The 21,729-nt window shown below is 33.3% G+C and overlaps 1 protein-coding gene across 1 annotated transcript in view; it reads left to right on the top strand.

Annotated features, from left to right (window-relative positions):
• The first annotated feature begins 2,723 nt into the window (after positions 1-2,723).
• The window catches only part of COL11A1 (collagen type XI alpha 1 chain), a 268,654-nt gene continuing 249,648 nt past the window's right edge, over positions 2,724-21,729 (top strand). The window contains exons 1-3 of the mRNA XM_044675498.1: positions 2,724-2,733; positions 3,275-3,442; positions 20,585-20,798. Coding sequence (XP_044531433.1) covers positions 2,724-2,733; positions 3,275-3,442; positions 20,585-20,798 — 392 coding nt within the window. The remainder of the gene's footprint in view (positions 2,734-3,274; positions 3,443-20,584; positions 20,799-21,729) is intronic.

Below are 21,729 nucleotides of genomic sequence, written 5' to 3'. Positions count from 1 at the left end.
AGTTATCTTGGGGAAGAAAAAAGTGTCTCATTCTGACTTTTTTTTTTTGACTCTGCCAATTTGAAATTTGATTCATTACCCACTTTCACACACATGAGTTACAGACCTTCTCCACTTAGCATAAGTGGGGTGTGTATACTTTTGGTGATTAAATCTAAAAAATGGGCAGGGTAGAGGTAATCCCATCTTCAGAGTACATATTTAAAGTTGTTTGGAACCAAATATTCAGAGATTTCAGCTCAGTTGCTGCCTTTACTCTCCTATCTTTTGAAAGAACAATTCTTTTTTAAATCCTTACCTTAAATCCATCCTAGAACCAATACCATGTATTGACTCCAAGGCAGAAGAGTGGTAAGGGCAAGGGATTTGAGGTTAAATGACTTGCCTAGGGAATAGCAATTTTTAAAATTAAAAAGATATTTTATTTCACCAATTATCTGTAATAATACATTTTCACATCATTTTTCTGAAGTTATATGATCCCAACTGTCTTACTACCTCCCTTCCCTACTCCCTCCTGGAGCTGGCAAGCAGTTTGATCTGTATTATTTATGTATTATCATGCAAAACATATTTACATATTGCTCATTTTTGTAAGAGAATAATCACATAAAACCGAAACTCCCAAATAAGAACTCAAATAGACTAAAGTGAAAAATTGATTACTTTGATCTTCATTGCAACTCTAACAGTTCTTTCTCTGGAGGTAGATAGCATTCTTTGGCAATTATTTGCCATTATAAAAACAGCAGCTATATTTTTTATACAAGTAGGTCTCCCCACCCCCTTTTTTATCTCTTTGGGATACAGGATCCAAAGGTATGCATTATTTTATAGCCTTTGGGCAGTTCCAAATTGCCCTCCAGAATGGTTGGATCAATTCACAAATCTGCCAACAATGAATGCATTAGTGTCTCCATTTTGCTATATCTCTTCCAACATTTATCACTTTCCTTTACTCTTATATTGGTTAATCTGATAGTGTTAGGTGGTACCTCAGAGTTGGTTTAATTTATATTTCTCTAATCGAAACTGATTTAGAACTTTTTTCAATATGATTAATTGATAGCTTTGATTTCTTCATCTAAAAACTGATTGTTTATATCCTTTGACCAATTGTCAATTGGGGAATGTATATAGTAATTCTTAATGAATACTTGTTAATGATTGAGTGAGGATTCCTGAGGATAGGGATTGTTTTGTACAATTTCGTTTGTTCTATTGTTCTTAGGATAACATCTTAGCTCTTCTGGGTACTCAGCACATATTTATTGAATAAATAAATGGAAAGTATCAACTTTGGTGTTATAAATCTTTTTTACACTGGAGAGAGACTATGAAAAGATCACTATGGGACAAGGAAAGAGATATGATGGCTAACATACTGGGTCTCACTCTTTTCTGGATGCTCTCCTAATAACAGTACACATCTTGATCTCCGTTATTGTTGTAGAGAGGAGATATTGTAGATGTCATGACCCAGCATTTTTTATCTTACCCACTCTTTTGGGAAAAGTTTAAAATTACAAGCCTAAATTTGGCCACCACTTGATAACTGACACAGACAGTGCAATGAACATGTGTTCAAATTCCACTTCTGACACTTATATGACTTATCCCCTATGATTCTGTTCCACTATGAACTTGGTTTTAGTACATGTTATTGTGCTGAAGTGGTATAGTCTTCAAGAAGTTCTATCTCATTATTAAAGTGTTTGAATCAGAGTCACAAATATAAGATATTTGAACACAGACAACTAATATAGTTATTATTTTCTACTTCAATACCTAAGCATTTTCTGTGCATTAAAATGAATTAATTTGGGGGGCATTTGATATATCTGATACCTTAATCATTTTTAAGGTTTTTATAGTGATAACCCATTAGATCATTCTAAATGCCTTTGAAATATTCTCATTTCTTATTTTCAAATACAATTTTCCAACATAATTGTTACCTTTTCCCTGTGCTCAATCCTTCATTGAAATCTGATTTAATTTGGAGCATCTTATCCAGATTTTCATAGAATTTCTTTACCTCATCATCTACAACAGATGAGTTCATAAGCACCAATTCTTTTCAGGATAGTTTTTGTAAATATTGCTTCTAACAACTACAGTATCTGAATATTCCCATGAAACGATGTTGATTATTGTCTTCAGAATATCAATTCTATCAACTTTTCATGCATTTGCCTTTTTAAGAATTATCTTGAAACCAAACATATTTTTTGGCTACTTTTCTTTTTTCCTCGTTTCATTTATGGTAAATATATCAAGATAGATTTGATTCAGTCTGTTCAGTTAATGTAGCCACTCTTATCACTAGATAATATAATCATTAGATAAGGATCTCCCATTTACAACACTAACAACCAAGTTAATATTTATTAGTATTCTAAAAGTTGTGATTCTTAAGACCTTCTGCCTCTTTTTATTCCCTTCAGTCACCCTCATTTCAGAAATAGAAAGGGACTTCTCAGAACTAGTGGCCATTTTGAATTTTTCTCTAGTTCTATATGTTGCCGTGGCAAAATAATTTGCCACTAAGTGGCTGGTCCAGTGTTAATAAAATCTTCTCTGCTTAACTAGGTGGGTTCTAAGAAAGCAGACATTCTCCTTCTGTTCATTATCAAAGCCCTTTCAGCATGCCAGTAGAAGTTAAAACTTGAGCTTAACTGGCATAGCTTTTGAAAATCCAGGGTTACTTCAGTGCTATGATAATGTATTTGAGTAGGAGTTTGTTGAAACAATGTTTGATTTTCCTAATAAAATTTGAATACGCTAATTTTAGTGTTTGGTAACACTTTGAATAGTTGGATAATGCATAATTAAATGTTAAAGAAAGATGATTAATATGGGGTGTGCAACATATCTATAATAATCTTATTACTCAGAATTAATAAAGATTATATAAGTAATTAATACATTCTTTTTTTACTTTCACTCTTAATTTTCTGAATTTTCTCCCTAAAAGATTATTTATTTAAGGTTTGTGTTAAATTACAAAGGATAAACTATTAAAAGCACTAAATTATTTTTCTTTATCTTTTCCCTCAATCTTAGTTCCTTTGTGTTTATTTGGACAGCTCGTTATTGAAAGGATCATACTCTAAAATATCAATCTATTATGCCAAATGGTGTATGATTATTATTATTATTTTTACCTTTTGATTACAATATTGAACCATCCATTATATTTAGAACCTGCATTTTTCTCATGTCAGATTATCAAAGCCGGTAATCTTTTTTTTTCTTTCTCTCTTTTTTCCAGCTACACCAGTTGATGTGCTAAAAGCATTAGACTTTCATAATTCACCAGAGGGAATATCAAAAACAGCAGGATTCTGCACAAACAGAAGGAATTCAAAAGGTTCAGATACTGCTTATAAAGTTACAAAACAAGCACAGATCAGTGCCCCCACAAAACAGCTATATCCAGGTAAGTTTATAATGGTCCGTATTGTACTTCATGATCTACACACTTCTCTGGGAGTCTAGTGCTATTTTTGATTATTTAAATGAATCATGCAATTTCATAACATTTCAAATTCACAAATTACTTCTAGTAGGAACACAAATGAATAATTAAACAATCCAGTAATTTGGGAATAAAAGACCCCATCTGATGTAAGCCTAGAAAATAGGTCCACCTGAAGACTTTTATGACGTATAAATCTGTTCCAAGATGGCAAGATATGAATCATCATCTCACAGCTAAAAACTCCTTCATTCTTTATTTGTTATATATTTATCATTTTAACTTCAACTACTCTTCAAATCCTTTTAGAACGGGAACCTTTTATTTGTGTCTCTATATCCCCACAGTACTTAGAATAATGGCAGATACCCAATACTTCTAGTTTGATGAGCTGAGAAAATTAACTTGTGTATCTTGAGACCCTTTTACATGGTCTTAAAAATAATTTGAAATCTTTAAAAGTTCATATTGAACAAACAGATTAATAAAAATTTAAAACCAGTTAGTTGATGGAGAGAGCTAGTTGGCTCAATGGAATGGGAGGATTCTAGGTTCAAATCTGACCTCAAACACTTCCTACATGTGTGATCCCAGTGAATTGACTTTACCCCAATTGCCTAGCCTTTTCTGCTCTTCTGCCTTGGAACCAATGCACAGTATTGATTCTAAGATGGAAGATAAGGGTTTTTTAAAAAATTAGTTGAGTTTAAAGAGGTCATTTCATTCAGTTACTACTTAGTATTTATACTGGTATTCTATAAATGTGTTTTCAAAAGATGTTTCTTATTGCAAACATTTTTATATTTCCTGATTAATATATTTAAGTGCTATATTTTATACATGTTTTCCATGGCTATAACTGTCAGACACTGCAAATACATCTCAACAAATTATTCAAATATTTTTATTTATTTAGAAGTTATCTAAAATGCCAGAAAATGAACTCATTTTAAAATTTCATCTGCCATTTTGGATTAAGACCAAACAGTACATGATCAAATATATGATGGATTGCTTGGAATCCTGATCCCGAATTGGGTATCATATTAAAAATGGCAAAAATGGCTACATTCTCACAGGGACAGTTTAAGACAAATCTCAGTTGGCTTTTCCCACAAAATAATAGCTTATATGTGTGTCTTGACAACCTTTAGTGTTATGACAAATTTGATCAAATTAAGTCAGTTACTTTAAAGTTATTCTGCAAAAGCCAGAAAGCCCAAATTATTCAATTAGTTTAAATAGATCATACATCTAGTTTTACAAAATTTATCATTCATTATAGTAACCTCATTTTTTATTAATTCCAGTCTAATTTTGCACATGAAAACGTGATAAGTGATTACTTGAGATGACTCAAGTCAACAGGTCTAAATCTTAGAGTTCTAAATCTATAATTCTATGAGCCAACTAGAGTCTAGAATGGGCAGAGATTATTATTCTCTGTCTGAGCATTCTGATACTGAAAGTTGGCATTTCCTTAATCGGATTGCTGGTGGTAAGACACTATTATCATATTCTACATGTGCATCTCAGACATTCATTATTTTGCTTTTCAACAATGAAGAAATGTAAAATTAAGAATGCAAAGTTAAAAACTATACATTTGGGAATAAGAGACCTATAGAATCACTTAGATATTTGTATATATTTTTGTAAAAATATTACTTATACAGTTTATGAAACAAATTCAATTCTTAATCCTCTATCTTATCACAAAATCATTTATACTAAAATAATTTTGGATAGATCCAAAATATTAATAAGAATAAACATGTCTTTAGTTGAACTAGTTCCTCTTTTGCCATTGAAATGAACATATATATATGTGTGTGTGTGTGTGTGTGTGTATGTGTGTGTGTATAGTGTAGATAATTTCAATGCCAAAAGCAGATACATGTAGCATAATATATATGCATATATATTTACTATAATTAATAAAAGTATACAGAATTCAAAAATTATCCCTATATACATATATACATACATATGCTTATTTATACAGATTATATATAAATATATACATGTATATTTTAAATTCATCTATTCTATGGCTTCCTTTATCCAAAGTAATTAAAAGGGCCATTTTAATTTGATTTTGATGTTGATAGAAGCTGTAAAAGTTTGTAGATTTGTGGATAAAAAGATATAACTGGGCAAGCGAGAGCAGTCTAGAAGAAGCAATAAATGAAAATGACCAGTCATATCTTTTCCCATCTAGGGCAGGTCTTTTTGCTTTTCCATAAAGCAATTTAGCTAGTCTAATAAACTATTCTACATTAATCTCTCAACTGGGAAGGGCTGAGGTAGTTGATAGACTCTCCTTGTCCTCATAGGTAGTAAAATTAATAACAATGATCTTCAATAAACATGCTTTCCAGCTATGTTGTCTAGTGTATACCTTTGTGAAATTGGTGGTGGAAATTTTATGTAAACGAGTCAGAGAGGACAATGAAATAGCAGCCTAGTAGGAAAAGATATTTTGGGAAAGGTAGAGCCTTTTGTTACTTCTTAAACACATCATGTTAGTGACCCTGAGTTGTGCCTTCATGAAGAGTTGGAGTTGGTGTAAAATGTATCAAATCAGCTTTAGAATAAAAACAAACCTCATAGTCATTAACTTTCAAAATATGGCAAGGAACAAATATTCTTTCAAAGAAGGATCTATGAAAGCAATACATTTTCAAATTCCTTCTTTTATGCAGAAACAAGTTCTATGGCAATTTATTCTCCTTTTTAATGAGTAGAATAAGTGAAGTAGCTCCCGGTGACAATGGGAAGTGCTCATTTAAGCTCTAAATGTCAGCGTAAATACTGTCATTATGATGTTTTTCTAGCATTTAAATTATGGGACTGTCCTTGGCAGTCCCAAACTGGAGACTTTAATTTTAATGTCTGAAGGCTTTCTGCAGCACATATGGAAGGGAGGCAATCATTTACTCCTCCTCCCTTACAGCAATTTCACAAGTTGTGCTCCACTAATAGGCTCCAGCAGAGACAGGTTTTTGTTTAAAAGAACTTTCCTGGGGTACAACTTTTGCAAAGGAAAAGTGGCCATCGCTTATTTTCACATAAGGATATATGAAGATATATATTAATCTGAAATTAATTCCAACCATTTTATTTATGGGCAAAAAATGTAAATCTTACAACAGATTTTAAACATAAGAGCTACTTCTGCTTTACCTGTCCTTTGGACACCTAGAGTCAGAGGATGATAGAGCTAGAGGATAGTAGAGCTAGATTCAGAAAAAAACTCAAGATCTATCTAGTCCAGTCCTCTCCTTTAACACATGAAGAAATTTTTCCCCAGAGAGACAAAGTGATTTAAAGGTGACCATGCAGATAATAAGTGACAAAGTATGAACTCAAAGTCACAGCCTCTGAAAGCAAGTTAAATGCTTTTCCTACTGTATCGCACTATTTTACTCAAATCTTTACAGATTCCTATTAGTTATCAAATAAATAATAAACATATAATAGTGATTTGAAGGATGATTGTGAAGTCAGAAAGAAATGAGAAGATTTGCCATAGTCAAGTAATCTGCCTAGGCTTCAGATCATTCTCTAATACTGTAAGTTAAATATATTGTGACCTGCGCTAGTTTTCATTATTTATTTAGAATGTGTGCCCCATGAACATTCTGCAGGTAATTACTAAAGACAGTGATGATGATGATGGTGATGATGATGAAAGAAAGGGGGAAAAAAGGAGAATGGAAGAAGAAAAGTAAGAATAATATTCCACCTTCAAAAACATGAGCTTTTGGAAAAACACTATTTATTAGCTATGTAGCTATGGGCAAGACACTTCCTGTCTATGGGACACAATTTCCTCATAAGTAAATTGAAGAGCTTGGATAAATAATCTCTAAGGACCCATCTAACTCTAAACTCATTATCCAGTGACCTGTGGTTTAATAAACCTACAGCTTGGTTATTAGAAATTCATCTCAATTAGCACTGGTTTGACAGAAAGAACCATCTCCTTTTCTATCATGCTTGAAGTCAAGAAAAAATACTGTCAGTAAGACAAGTCCATGAAAAGAAACTAAACTCTTTATTTTTATTTTTTGTATCAGGTAGACAAAACATTATTCTTTGGATTGAATTCTTATTTAGCTTTTTATGTAGATATTGTTTTACAGTGAATTCTTTGAACATTTCCAACAGCTATCCTACATCTTACAAATGGAAAACCAGAAGCTCTTTAGATTACAAATTTGAATCTCTTTTCCTTGAGCCTTCCTTTTTGCAGATAATAGTAGTTTACCATTAAATATCATATTTTATTGAACTGCAATATGGCTTAGTTATAGGAACTGGATCTGTATTTTCACTGACAAAGAGAACTTTCTAATAAACTCCCTCTTAGTCATTCTGCAGTTTATCGACTTAGATAAGTACATTAGACATGGAAATGTTAATTGACTTGCCCAGAATCACACATTTAGTATATGTTAGAGGCAAGTCTTGAACTCAAATTTTCCTGGTATAAAGGTCAGTTTTCAATTCACTGGGCATTGTTGCTATAAGGCTATCTTAGTTCCCATTAAGGGAGGCTTACTATCTATTAAAGGAGGTAATAATCCCAGGGTACTTTACCCTAGTAAAAATGCAGAGCTTGGCGTTCCATTCTGTGGTACACATTCAACTTTGACAAATTGCAGTGTTTCTAGAGGAGGGTGAGGGTGATTTGGATGGTGAGAGACTATACAGCATAAGATTCTAAAGAAGAAACTGAATATTTAGTATGCAGAAGAAAATATTTGAGTTGTGTTTAGGTGAAGAGGTATTAAGAAGTGGAAGAGGGATTCGATTTATTTGGTTTGTCCCTGAAGGGCAGAAATAGGAACAAGGAAAGGAATGTACAAGCATTAGATTTTTGACCTGATGGAAGGAAAAAAAAACTTCCTAACAATTGGAACTATCCAAAAAATGTAATGAGGTCCCTTTGGAAGCAGTGGGTTCTCTTTTGCTAGAGATCTACAGGTGGAGGCTGGGGGACTACTTGTTTGCAATTTTTGAAAAAGTGATTCTTATTCATTATGAGTTGAACTAGATGACTTCTGAGGTTCCTTCCAATTCTAGTAATGCAGCAAAATGGATGTTACCTTTATATATGCACCCATCAAATATGTCTTCCCCTTCACTTTAGTTCTTTTCCTTGCTTCTGCAGCCACATTCTATCATCCCATTTCATATGTACTATGCATAGCTTCTAAAGGAACTTTTCCCATTCCCAGAACTCAGTTTCTCACAGGATTGACTTTTCACCTAGAATACCTTAGTGTTCTGAAAACACTGGCTAAAATCAACAAACTTAACTTCTTAAAGTTTGATCTATTCATTTGTAAAAGAACTATAATAGAGAATCCCCTGGATCCCATTTTGGAAGATTGTAATTAATGTTTATATTATCACTAGTTCAAAGACATCGTGAAAAAAGGAGGGATTACTATTTTTAATTCTGTCACCCTACTTTTTTCATCATTCTTTAATCAATCCAAATTTTCCCACTGCAAAATGGTCTTTGTTTCTTTTTGTGATCTTTAACTCAAATGGCATCATTTCCCCCTGCCTAAAATGAGTTTTATCAATTATTTCTATGAATTCAATAAAGATTAGTTGACCTCTTTGTGTTTTAGCAATAGGGGACTGACACTGGTAAAGGAAAATAATTATAATTGAGAATTTTTATTAACATATTTACTGAAACAGGTAAAACACTTATTCTGAAATATTTATTGTGAATTTAAAATGATTGTTTTAGTGAATGTATTTTCTACAGGGAAAATCTATTATAAATCAACAATTTAGGCTTGTTTTAAAAATCATGCTCCATTCCTACTTGAAAGATATATTATCTGGGACTTCTCTTATAATGTTATCTATGGGAAAATAAAGTCATCTGAATCTGGACAATATTAACATTCATTCTCTGACTTTTAGTAGATTTCCCTAGTTTGTTTTTTCATAGTGTGTTAGAAGATTGAATGCACATTGCCCAGGCAATTTGAATTAGTGCCACCTGCCTCAAGCACTTTTAACATATCTTTTAAATTAACTTTTCAGGCAAGGCAGGTGCTCAGATCTTTTAAAATCACTTCTGTCTTCATTCCTTTCAATACCTCCCTCCTATTTGCTTTTTTTTTTAAGCTTTATCTATGCCCTTACCCCTTCATTCTATCATTTGCTCTTCTATTTTCATTTCATTGAGTAAGTTAAAAGCACAAACTAAATGAATAAACAGACATTCTCATCTATGGAAAAGAGTCAAGTAGTCTACTTTTCACACATATGTATATGTGTTTATATATGTATATTAGATGTACACATATATGTATATATGTACATACAAACAAACACACATACATTTATATAATCTCCTTGTTATAGACAGCTAGGTGATGCAGTTGACAGAGCTCTGAGCTTAGCTAGAGTCAGGAAGATCTGAGCTCACATTTTGCCTTAGATATTTATTAGCTGTGTGACCTTAGGCAAGTCACTTAACCTTTTGTCTGGCTTAAGTTCTTCAACTGTAAAATGAGAATAATAATGGCACCTTACTCTCAGAGTTGTAGTGAGGATCAGATGAGATAATATTATAAGGCACTGTCACACAGTGCCTGGCATGTAGTATTGTTTACTTATTCCTTTCCTCCATTTTGATATAAAAAAGATGTGGAATCATGCGACCATTAGAATTTTATTAATGCATTTAAAAGTGTATGGACCTGGGCAGCTGGGTAGCTCAGTGGATTGAGAGCCAGTTCTAGAGATGGGAGGTCCTAGGTTCAAACCTGGCCTCAGCCACTTCCCAGCTGTGTGACCCTGGGCAAGTCACTTAACCCCCATTGCCCACCCTTACCAATCTTCCACCTATGAGACAATACACCGAAGTACAAGGGTTTAAAAAAAAGTGTATGGACCTGAGAAGATCAGTAATTCCAAATTTTGAAATAGATATATACTGAAATTTTAGGACAGAGAATATATGATAAAATACCCATCATCACTATTGTTTGGTTTAATATCTTTTTTATCTACATTGCTCCATTTATCCATATTTTCATATTTTACAAAATATTGGATAACAAAGATTATTCCAAAACTTCTTATTAAATTTATAACCATTTCCTTCTGATTAACAATTGATTGTAAAATGGCTGCTCTTAGGACTGCTTAGGTTTTTCTTTGGAGGCAGAGGGAGACAAGATGGTCAATAAGAGCTGAATTATAGCTTTGTTCTAAAGTCTAAGATTCTTGTTATTGTTATTATTTCTTTTTATTATGATTTGCATTAATTGTCAGCCTTTTATCTGTCATGTTTAATATATTTTAGTAGAGCTGCAGTACCTGGCACCTAAAATATTTAATAGATGCCATATTTATTATCTCTGTATGTATGTATCTAATCTATCCATCTATGTTTGTTATCTTGTCTCAATGATGACTTTACATTTTATATTTACTTTTGCACATTTTTTGAATCTGTTAAAATCCTTTTGAATTTGCTTTGGAAAGGCCAGTAGCTATCCATGCAACTGTGGTACTGCAAAAAAAGCTATATGAGTTTTCCTTTTGTGTCTTCACTCAAGTTGTTGATAAAAATATTGAACAGAGCAATTACAAAATAGAAGCTTCAATCCCTAGACATTAAAGACTTCTTTCCAAGTTGACATGAATGATTAATCATCACACACTGGCCATGATTATTTAGAGTTAAGGATAGGTTATTGATCTGTAGTTTTATTGATTTTAGGGATTCCCTGATAAGAAATTTCCTCTGCAAATTTTGTTCTTCAACTTCTTTGAAACTTAAACAATAAGAAAGTTTTCTAGAGTAGACTTGTCTAACACATACACTGCAATGCTCCTGAATGTAGCCCAAACAAGATTAAAATTTAATTGGGAAATATTAACAAAATAAATAAAAATACAACCAAAACATTTGCAATATTTATATGTAATTTTCCAAAATAATATGCGGCTCCCATCCTTGCATATGGGTTAATGGCTCCCTGTTTCTCTTTGATTTTTACATTACTGGCCTAGAGATTTGAGAGGTTTAAGTGAGTTTCCTAGGACCATAACCAATATCTGTCAGAACCAGGACCTGAAGTCAGATTTTCCTTTTCCAAGGCTAGCTGTCTATCCATTTAACCACACTGACTCCCAAAGTTGTTTAACCAGAAACAATTTCATATCTGATTACTGATCTTAACCTTTTTTCTTTCCAGTTTCATCAGTAAACATTCAATGATTCTGTTTGCCAAGTCTCTTTTCTAAGATCAATCCTTTATATTGTTTTCCCTTGGTCTATAAGTCTAATAACATTATCAAAAAAAGAAAATGAAGTTATTTTTTCAAGGCTACGCTTTAATTACCATGTATCCTTTACTAGTGATCATTGTTCACTTTTAAGGGCTACCAGAATTTTACATTTTTTTTCCTTTTTTGATGATTTAAAGACTATGCATTTATATCCAAGCTTCTGGAATCTCTCATTGTTTTTAGATTTTAAAATTTAGTTCAGTGATTCCAGTATTATATCTGTAAACTTTTCCTATTATGAAATTAATCTGAACCTAGCAACTTGGTCTCACTGGAAACAGTCTGTAATTGAATCTTATCAATTTAAGTTGAGACAAAAATCTAGTGCAAATGATGTTGACTTCTTCCAAATAGTCAAGTCTAGATAATAACTGTGGAACTATCTAATCTAATTAAGTACATTCTTGTTCAGGGATTCCATCTATAGCATAACCAATAAATAGCATTCCATGTTTTTTTCATGATGACCCACAGTGACAAGGACCCAACTGCCTTCTTGAAGCAGTCCATCTTCCTTTTAAATAGCTCTAACTTAGAAAGGTTTTTTTTTTTTTAATCAAATCTATATCTTTTTCTTAGCCCACCTACCATCCTTAGTTCTATCCTTTGGAGTTAAGGAAGAAAAACATTTAATTTATTTTCCATTTGAAAGGCCTTCTAGAACTTGAAGAAAGATATCACTTCTTATCTAGGCTAAACATTCTTAATTCCTTTAATTGACCCTTAAATAGCAAGACAATGAGAAAGAGTCCTCTTTATCTGTCCTCCTCTGGATCCATTCTAGCTTACCAAAATTTTTTCTAAAGTGAGTTGAAATAAAGGAACATAATCCTTGAAATGTGATCTTATTAAGGAAAAGTACAGTGAGAATATCATCTCCTTAATTCTGAAAGATATTTTGCTTTGTGCTACCAAAGATTGTCTACTTTAGCACCCTGTTCATTACTCCTAAACTAGCAGCCCAGTAAAAATGTTAGCTATTTTCCAGAAAACAAAACAAAGCAAAACTGACCATATCAGCCTTGATTTTCTACCATTTTATACTCATAAAGTTGATTTTTAAATCTATGTCTGACCAGATTTTATCTGCATTAAAATTCATCTTATTAGATTCAGCTTAATATCCTAATATATCAATATCATTTTGTCCTTAGTTGTTAACTATTCTTTCTTAATTTATCCTCTGCAAATTTGACATGTATGAAATCTATGACATTATTAAAGTGCAGAACTTCCTCCAGGGTTACTTTCTCAACTTCCAATAGCATTGATATGCAAGTAGAATAATAGTCCCTTCCTGCTCATTCCACATTGCCTTCTATTGCAGGTACAAGTCTCTGCCTCCACCACTTAATTCCTGAACTTTGAGTGTGCCAGGTTCTACTTAATATTTTCAGGATTTACCTTATTTTAGAATGAGTTGCCAGTCATTTTTCAGGAATGTGTGATTCTTCATTACTTCATTTGAGGTTTTCTTGGTAAAGATACTAGAGTGGTTTGCCACTTTCTTTTCCAGATTATTTTACAGGATAGGAAACTGAGGCAAACAGGGTTATGTAGCTTTCCCAGAGTCACACAACTAGTAAATGTTTGAAGCCAGATTTGTACTCAAGAATATGAGTCTTTCTGATGCCAGACCTGGGATACTATCCACTACCTAGATGCCTCTTAGATCAAGTTGCTTATTTCATTCTTGAAAGGAATTAAAGAGTTAAAGAGTTTATACGTCATAATAAGATCACAAGGTATAAACTACCTTGTTCAGAAGTTAAAAACAATTATTTATGACCATTTAAATATGAAATACATTGTAATTATATTAATTATGATTGGGATGAATCTTAATCTTACATTAATCAGGATTAAATTGTTTGAAAAAATACCTTGTCAAAGACAGATTCTAGGGAACTCTTGAGATCTTTATTCTTGCTGACATTGAGTAATTCATGACTATTCTTTGGGTCTAGACTTTCAACCAGTTCACCCAACTGTACCAGTATCAACCAATATCTCTCTATCTTGTCCATTAGTATAGCTTGAGATATTTTTTCATTCTAACATGAGTTAAAGTATATTTATACCATTCTCTGGTAGAAAGCTGGATCCTTGTCTCTTGTCAGGGGGCAGGGGTTGAAGTAGGATGTCTGTTACTGAAAACAGAACTGTATTCTTGTGAGAAAGACATGAGTAGAGGGGTTCATTGCAGATGTATAGCAACCTCCGATGGAACTCTGCAGTCTCTGAGGAACACTGGTAGCAAGAAATCCCAAGTCCCACATTATCACTGTGTCCTACATACCATCTAAGAAATTTCTGACTCTCCCATGAGAGCCCATCACAGTTTTGATGGGATCACCACCCAAAGACTTTAGAAAAAGTCATTAACTTGGTCATGACTTTTGGGAAATAACAAATGTTGAGAGGCTTCTCTACATCCCTAGAAAATAGGAAAAGAGGTCTTTGAAAAGTGTAAACTTAGTTGTGGAAACAAGGGCTAAAACCCAGAATGGATCAGAGAGGTAAATATGGGGAACCTAGAAAGGTGGTTTCAGTTGAGTCATGACTTTGAGCTGTAAGAACTGCTTTGCTATTATGTTTTCTTTCAGGAACATAGAAGATGGGGCTAGGATGGGTTCTTTGGGGGAAAGTACATGGGTCAGAGGGTGACCCATGGTAGGTTGAAAATGGAGCAAGAAGAGCATCCTTGAAAAAAATAAAAAAGAAGAGCATCCCCAGCAAATACTGAATGGGACCTCAGATGTATCATTTGAGAGTTGAAGGAGTTAAAAGAATGTGGAGTATATGTCTTCCAGCAATGCCCCAAAGAGCAGATATTTTTCATTTTTCAGAAACTTCTATAATTTTTTTCACCAACATTCCAAATCCTATCTCTCTGCCTTTACACAGGTTATATCTCTATTCCTGGAATTTATTTCTTGATGATTGCTTTTTAGAGTCCCAGGAACCATCTTTTGAAGAAAGCCTTTCCTAATTCGGTTAATATTGCCTACTTCTTTTCTCTCCAAATTATGATAGTTACATATCTGTATACAGATTTCCCAGACTGGTTTCAGTTTTTTTCTTTTTTATCTTCATTGTGTAACTCAGTTCTTAGTGCATAATAGGAGTTTAAATTATGTTTTGTTGAATAGAATTGGTCTAGTTCAATTGACTAATTTGAGCTTTCTCAAATACTGCATTCCATCTCCTGCCCATTGTGTAGCCTAATTCTTTTTGGATTCCCCACTCCACTCCCTTTTAATCATAATAAGAATTAATTGCCAATATTTTAATACTGATATTCTTCTTGAATATCTTGCCTTTCAAAATATCCTAACTGTGAGATCATTCCTATAATTGTCTGGAATTCTATACTTCATTTGATTTAAAATATTGATCAGTTGATTAGATAATTGAATATGACTCTAATGAGGCTATGATCATGACTTTGGACATGCTTCTAGCCAGTTAGCTTAATTGTACTTATAACAGTAGCCAAAGAGCTCTCAAATACAAGCTGGCAGCCACAAGATGATTGAGTGAGAACATGTGTGGTTATGATACAATTAGTCAATCAACCAATCAGCTAAAGAGTATTCATTGCCCATGCACACAGTGATATGGCAGGTTAACTAATGCTTTAATGCAGTATGTTATTGTGACCTCGAGATGGTTCTGAGATTCTGAAGGTTAAGTTAGTATAGTGGAAGCTGTGGTAGTTCCTACCAAAATGGAAAGACTTCAAGGATCAAACTTTGGACAGATCCATTCTCACCCTAGAAATCTGTTGGCATAGTATGAATTTAGCTATAATCAGAGAAGTTGGCTATAGAGTGATGGAATTTTCAACCACAAAGATCATTTTTTAACGTTTAGAAGTGTCATGATTTTCACTGGTGAAAGAAGTACTCAAGCCATTGTAAGGATGAATATTTGATAAAAATGGTGTGTTGTAAAAGTTGGAAGGAGAGAAACATCAATGAGATCTGGAATGGTCATGAACAACTTCTTTTATGTAGTGAGATTGAATCATTGTTAATCCAGTGAAGGGAGTACAGGGACCAAGAAGTAAAAGCAAATCCTGTTTATACCATTTATTAGCTGAGGCTCAGTTACTTTATCTCTCAAAGATTAAGTTTCTTAATCTGTGATAATAATAGTAATATTTGTACTAGCTCTCTTATGGCTAAGTGGTACTGGATAGATTGCTGATCCTAGAATCAGGAAGATGAGTTTGAATCTCATCTTAGACATATACTAATTGTGTGACCTTAGGCAAGTCACTTAACCTCCATCTGCCTGTTTCTTTAACTGTGAAATGGAGGTTATAAAACCCACTTCTCAGGGGTACTCTAAGGAACAAATGAGATGACCTTTTAAGAAAGCACTCAACACAGTGTCTTGCACATAGTAGATACCTTATAAATGCTTCTTTCCTTTGGAATTTGGGGTAAAGGAAGTGATTAAATTAAGGAAGGAAAGGACAAATGAACGAATGAGGAAGCATGATGTACTTACTATGTGCCAATCTCTGTGTTAATTACTATGGATACAAATGGAAAGTAAGCCAGTCCCCACTCTATTAGAGCTTACATTCTAACAGGAGAATAGAGATCATGTCAGAAAATCCAACTTCAGGATGGATACAAAGGCACATCTTGTACTGCAAAGCAGGAAAGTTATCAAAGTCTATAATCTGGAGAACAGAGTGGGAGAGCAGATAGAGCAGTGACTGATGGTCCTTAGGATGTAATATCTGAGCCCTGGTCTTTAATCTATGTGTTCTACAGACCTTGGAAGCAGGGCAAAGGGTAAGACCTCCTGGTTGACATGGCAAGTGATTAACTTTGGCTGGAGTATCAGGGGGGAAAAAGCCATTGAGTGTATAAATGCATTTTCTTTGGCATCATTTCAATTGGAAAAAAAATCAATTTCTTGCATTGAACCTTTTGACAGAGAAAAGATCTTTGGTGTTGAGAACTTTTTTCTTAAACAATAGTAGCTTTAGTTTCTGAGAAGTCATGGACTGTAGCTCTGGTAGCAGCAGCTACTGGAGCCTGGGTTCCTACTAGGATTGTTCTCCTGGATGTTGGAGGCAGGTCATGGCTATAGGAATGACTATTGATTTAGGGTAGCCTATTTCTATAATTCACATGGCTAATTGGGGAAAAAATCCAAAAATGAAAGTCTCTTAGTACTTTGTTCTATCCACAGAGTTTCTTAGCCATGTCAGTAGGTCTAATTGTAGGAAATTTTTCCTTAGAACCAGCTGAAAACTATTTTTTTGCTATTTATCTTTCATGTTATAGAAGCATCATTTACTACTCCAAGTAGGATTCAAAGTGGGTCTTGAAGGATGGGAAAAATTTATTTTGATAGAAAGGAAAGTGAAGGGGAAATGATCTGAGTGAAAGAATGCAAGTATTAATGAATATATAATGTTTATTGGACAGCAAGGAGATTTACCTCACTATGGCCATAAGGGTGTGTTGTTGACTAGTAGTCAGACTAAATTGGATAAGCAAAGTTGTAGAAGACCTTGAAAGTCAGGCACAAGTACTTAGATAAGGAAATGGCATTGAAAGATTTTAAGTAGGAGAACAAGCTAGGTGTGAAGTTAAGGGGATCTAGCTTTGGCCTTAATGGAATTGTGGGTGGTTTTTCCATCAGTATCCTTGGAAACACAACTACAAGTACCTGCTTTATTAAACAGTGAATCCATACTACATTATACACTGAATCTAGTAATGATCAAAGTGTTACAGGCTTAGACACAGAAGGGACCTTCAAAATCATCTTGTCCAATGACCTCAAACTTGGATCCAGAGATATGAAACGATTTGCTCATATTTTTAAAAGTTCTTATTCTTTTTTGTAAATGACCTAGCCAGGATTTGAACCCCCTTCTTTTATTTTTTTATTTCTTTTCATCATATTATACTACCTCCAATATTCTAGAATTTATTGGCAAGATAGATATGTCCATTATCATACAGTAGCCTCTACCCTAGAATTTTAAAAATACTTAACTGAAATTTTTGAATGTTAGCCCAAATATGTGCTATAATTTCAAACAGCTATTTTGCCAATGTACTGGGGGATTACTGATATGGCATTCATCCAGAAAGAGATCCAAAGGAGACTTTTGGCACAATAAGGTAGTGGGAATCACTTCCAAACGTGGTAAGCCAATGGATTTGTACTAAAGCACATTACATTAAAACTTTGGAAGGACCTTTAGAACCAACAAAAGGAAATACTATATACATAATAATAAACTAAAAGGATTCCATATGATGTAATAGAGCCTAAAATATAAACGGGCTGCAGGAAAGTTTGGCTAAATTCATGGCTGATAGATTTAAAAGGTTTATTAAGGGGATCTAGGGATTTTCCATAGCTCCTTAATATTGATGGCATAAAAAGCCATCATGGTCTTCAAAATACCTCTGGCTTACCGTACTATTATGTGAAGCAGTATGACTTTTCTTATGCTAAACTGTTTGTGATAATTAGTCTAAATATTCTTGATTATGAAAATCAACATGAATAAAAAAAAGAATATGGTACTTTGGAAAATCGCAATGGTTGCCATTTATATAGTATTTCCAGGTTTGCAAAATGCTGAATGACATTATCTCTTTTGATCTCATTTACAGAGACATTATAGTGTGATTAGGTAAACTCAGAGTTAAGGAACCCTGGGCTGAAAACTTGCTTCTGATACTGACTGACTTTCATCCTGAATGAGTCATTTACTTCTCTGTGCTTCAGAATCCTCTTCTGTAAAATGAGAGGAATTGAATTAATGGCTTCTAAGGCCCTTATTGACTCTAAATCTATGATCCTGTGTTTTTCAAAGAACTCCTGCAAGCTAGATACTGAAATTATTAACTTTGTTTTTCAGGTGGGAAGATTGAGACTTGAAGGAGAGATGAGCCTTACTTAGTCACTTGTGTCAATATATGTCAGATGCAGGATGTGTCTCTCTTGATTCCAAATCTGGCATCTTCTCCCCACACTCCAATCATCTTTCCAAAAAAATTTTTAAGAATATAATTTTTAGATCTTACTAGCAATGTTCCAGCTGGGATATAGAAAAAAATATTGTAAATTTATAATTCACCAGATCCCTATAACAAAGATAAGGAAAGAGAGTCATTTACTTTCTATATGTAAAGTTGAGTGATGTAGAAAATACATGAAATATCAATATGGAATAGCATATTATGGGGTGGAGTTCAGTTTCATCTTTTTTAATTGGTTGGTGATGCCTCTGAAAGTTACTATTATGATGTAGGAACAGTTGTGTATGGGAATATTTTTATTTTATTCCCCAGGAAATCACAGTAAGCAAACAATGCTTAGGTATCCAGGAATAAATTTTAAAATCTATGTAATATAAAAGATTTAGAAACTAATATGTTATCATCACTTCCTATTACCATGACAAAATTAAGAAACAAAGAAAGAAACAACAGCCATTTGTTAAGTCTCCATTACTAACTTGAGCAATTCTTATCCCAAGACCTTGATCTTTTCATTGCTGAGAGGTCACCATATTTAATCCTACTTAGATTCAAACTGATGCTCCATAACCACCCTGAAGCCATTGTTCTGCCAGGAACATGCCCTTTCTCTTCCTCCCCCTCCTCTGGTTTTCCAATTCTTATCTGTGGGAACAGTTATCACATCAATACTACCTTTCCTAGAAAGGACATACCAGTCAGTTGCCTTATGACCTATGACCATTCATCATCTCCTTGACTTTCTGAATTAAAACAAACAAACTAACAACCTTCCCTTCCTAAGACTTCTCCAAATATGTTGTCTCTCTCTCTATTTGAAATGTGCTTCTGAAAGGAGCTAAGTGGCTCAGTGGATAGAGAGCCAGACCTAGTGATGGGAGATTCTGGGTTCAAATCTGGCCCCAGACACTTCCTAGCTATGTGATCCTGGGCAAGTCACTTAAGTCTATTCACCTAGCTCTTAATATTCTTCTGCCTTGGAACCAATACTTTGGATTGATTCTAAGATGGAAGGCAAGATATTTTTTTCTTTATTTTTTCAAAGAAGAAAATGAGCTGCTTTACAAAAGGCACTGTCTTACAAACTTATATTTGCATTCCCAAACTAGCACATAGTAAGTGTTATATCAATGCTTATTTTTATTTGTTTAAGAAATAGAAAGGGATTTTAAAATATAGTATTTTCATTTCAGTTTATTTTTCAAAGAATAACAAAAAATAAATTAATAGCACTACATCTCATTACATTCCACTTTGTGGCAATAATTGTTTGAGATTTCCCAAAATAAAGGAAAAACAAAAATATCTTTTGAAGTGATCTGTTAACCCTCAATAACTGGAATTTTTACTATGTATCAAGCTTTTACCAATACTGTGATCTAGTCTCCCAGTGAGATCTTTAGTTTAACTTGATGATTATTTTTCATTATTTTTCTTAAATAAATGATTTTGTTTGATCTCTGAATATATTGTGATTTTATGAGATATAAGATAAAAATATCCTTCTTTTCTTTGATTAATAATGTAACATATATGTACATATATGTGTGTATATATATTCATATATATATACATATATATATATATATATCACTGACATCTCTTTGAGCTTGGGCATTTATAAAGCCAATTACAGTTAAGAATCTGGGAATACTGGAGAGTACAAATACTTTTCAATTTTCTTTAGATAAAATTTTCTATTAAAAATTGTTACCTTTTTTCTCCCTTTTCTTATCAGGTGGAACATTTCCTCAAGATTTTTCAATATTATTCACTGTGAAGCCCAAAAAAGGAATACAATCCTTTCTTTTATCCATCTATAATGAGCAGGGTATTCAGCAAATTGGTGTAGAGGTTGGAAGGTCTCCTGTCTTCCTCTATGAAGATCAACATGGAAAACCTGCCCCAGAAGACTATCCTCTTTTCAGAACTGTCAACATTGCTGATGGGAAGTAAGTACTATGAACATAGCTATATATTATATATAATAGGAGTAAGCACAGTGCTTGGACACAAGAGGTGATTAATACATTCTTGGTAACTTCATTGAAAATAATTGGTAAGATTATTTGATTTCTAAATTTGAGAAGGAAATAAATAATTAGATGAAATTCATTACCTTCTTCAAAGAAATAATTTAAAATTTATTTTTAATCTTGATTTAAAAATACTTATCTGATTTTCACAGGAAACAAAGAATTCTGTTCTATATTGACTTGTCTATATTAATGTTTAAACATTGATATATGTGTATTGAATAATACGTCCCCCACAGTATATGGGCATTAGTAAAGAAATAAAAGACCAAAATGTATTTTCTGGATCTTGGTTGAATAAATTTTGAAAAATAGACACTTTCTTTGTTCAAAACACTATACTGAGTCCTGGGGATAAAATTATAACAATGAAACAAGCCTTATCCTTAAGAATATTAAATTCAAATATGCCAAGGTAGAAAATATATGAGAGTGGACACCAAGGAAGACTATCTTCATCTGGGAAGTCACAGTGGAACTATATAGGTCATATAATTGGCAAGCTCATTCTAGGGCCAGTGTTAGTGTTGATGTGTGTATGGTAGTCCCCAGAGCAAGAGGCAGAAATGCCATAAATTGGAGTAATAGCAACAGGGAGGAAAATGCCACGCATTAAAGAAGCATAATCCCAGGGATTATCTCCTGTTGATTAGCTCCTTCTGTTGATATTTGCACTCCTGCAGTTAGCCAAGAAAATCATGAATCAAGTAACTAATCAACAAGCATATATTATATATCATGTCCTATGCTAGGTGCTAGGCTTATCAAGATTAAAGCTTAAAGAAACAGCAAGTCATCATTATTTGTAATATGAGAATAATTGTATGTAATACTAATAGTTTTGTCA

This window comes from Gracilinanus agilis, chromosome 4 (assembly GCF_016433145.1).
Source record: "Gracilinanus agilis isolate LMUSP501 chromosome 4, AgileGrace, whole genome shotgun sequence".
In the NCBI taxonomy this organism is placed as follows: domain Eukaryota; kingdom Metazoa; phylum Chordata; class Mammalia; order Didelphimorphia; family Didelphidae; genus Gracilinanus; species Gracilinanus agilis.
Note: the sequence above shows the minus strand (reverse complement) of the source record. Positions and strands in the feature narration are given on the sequence as shown.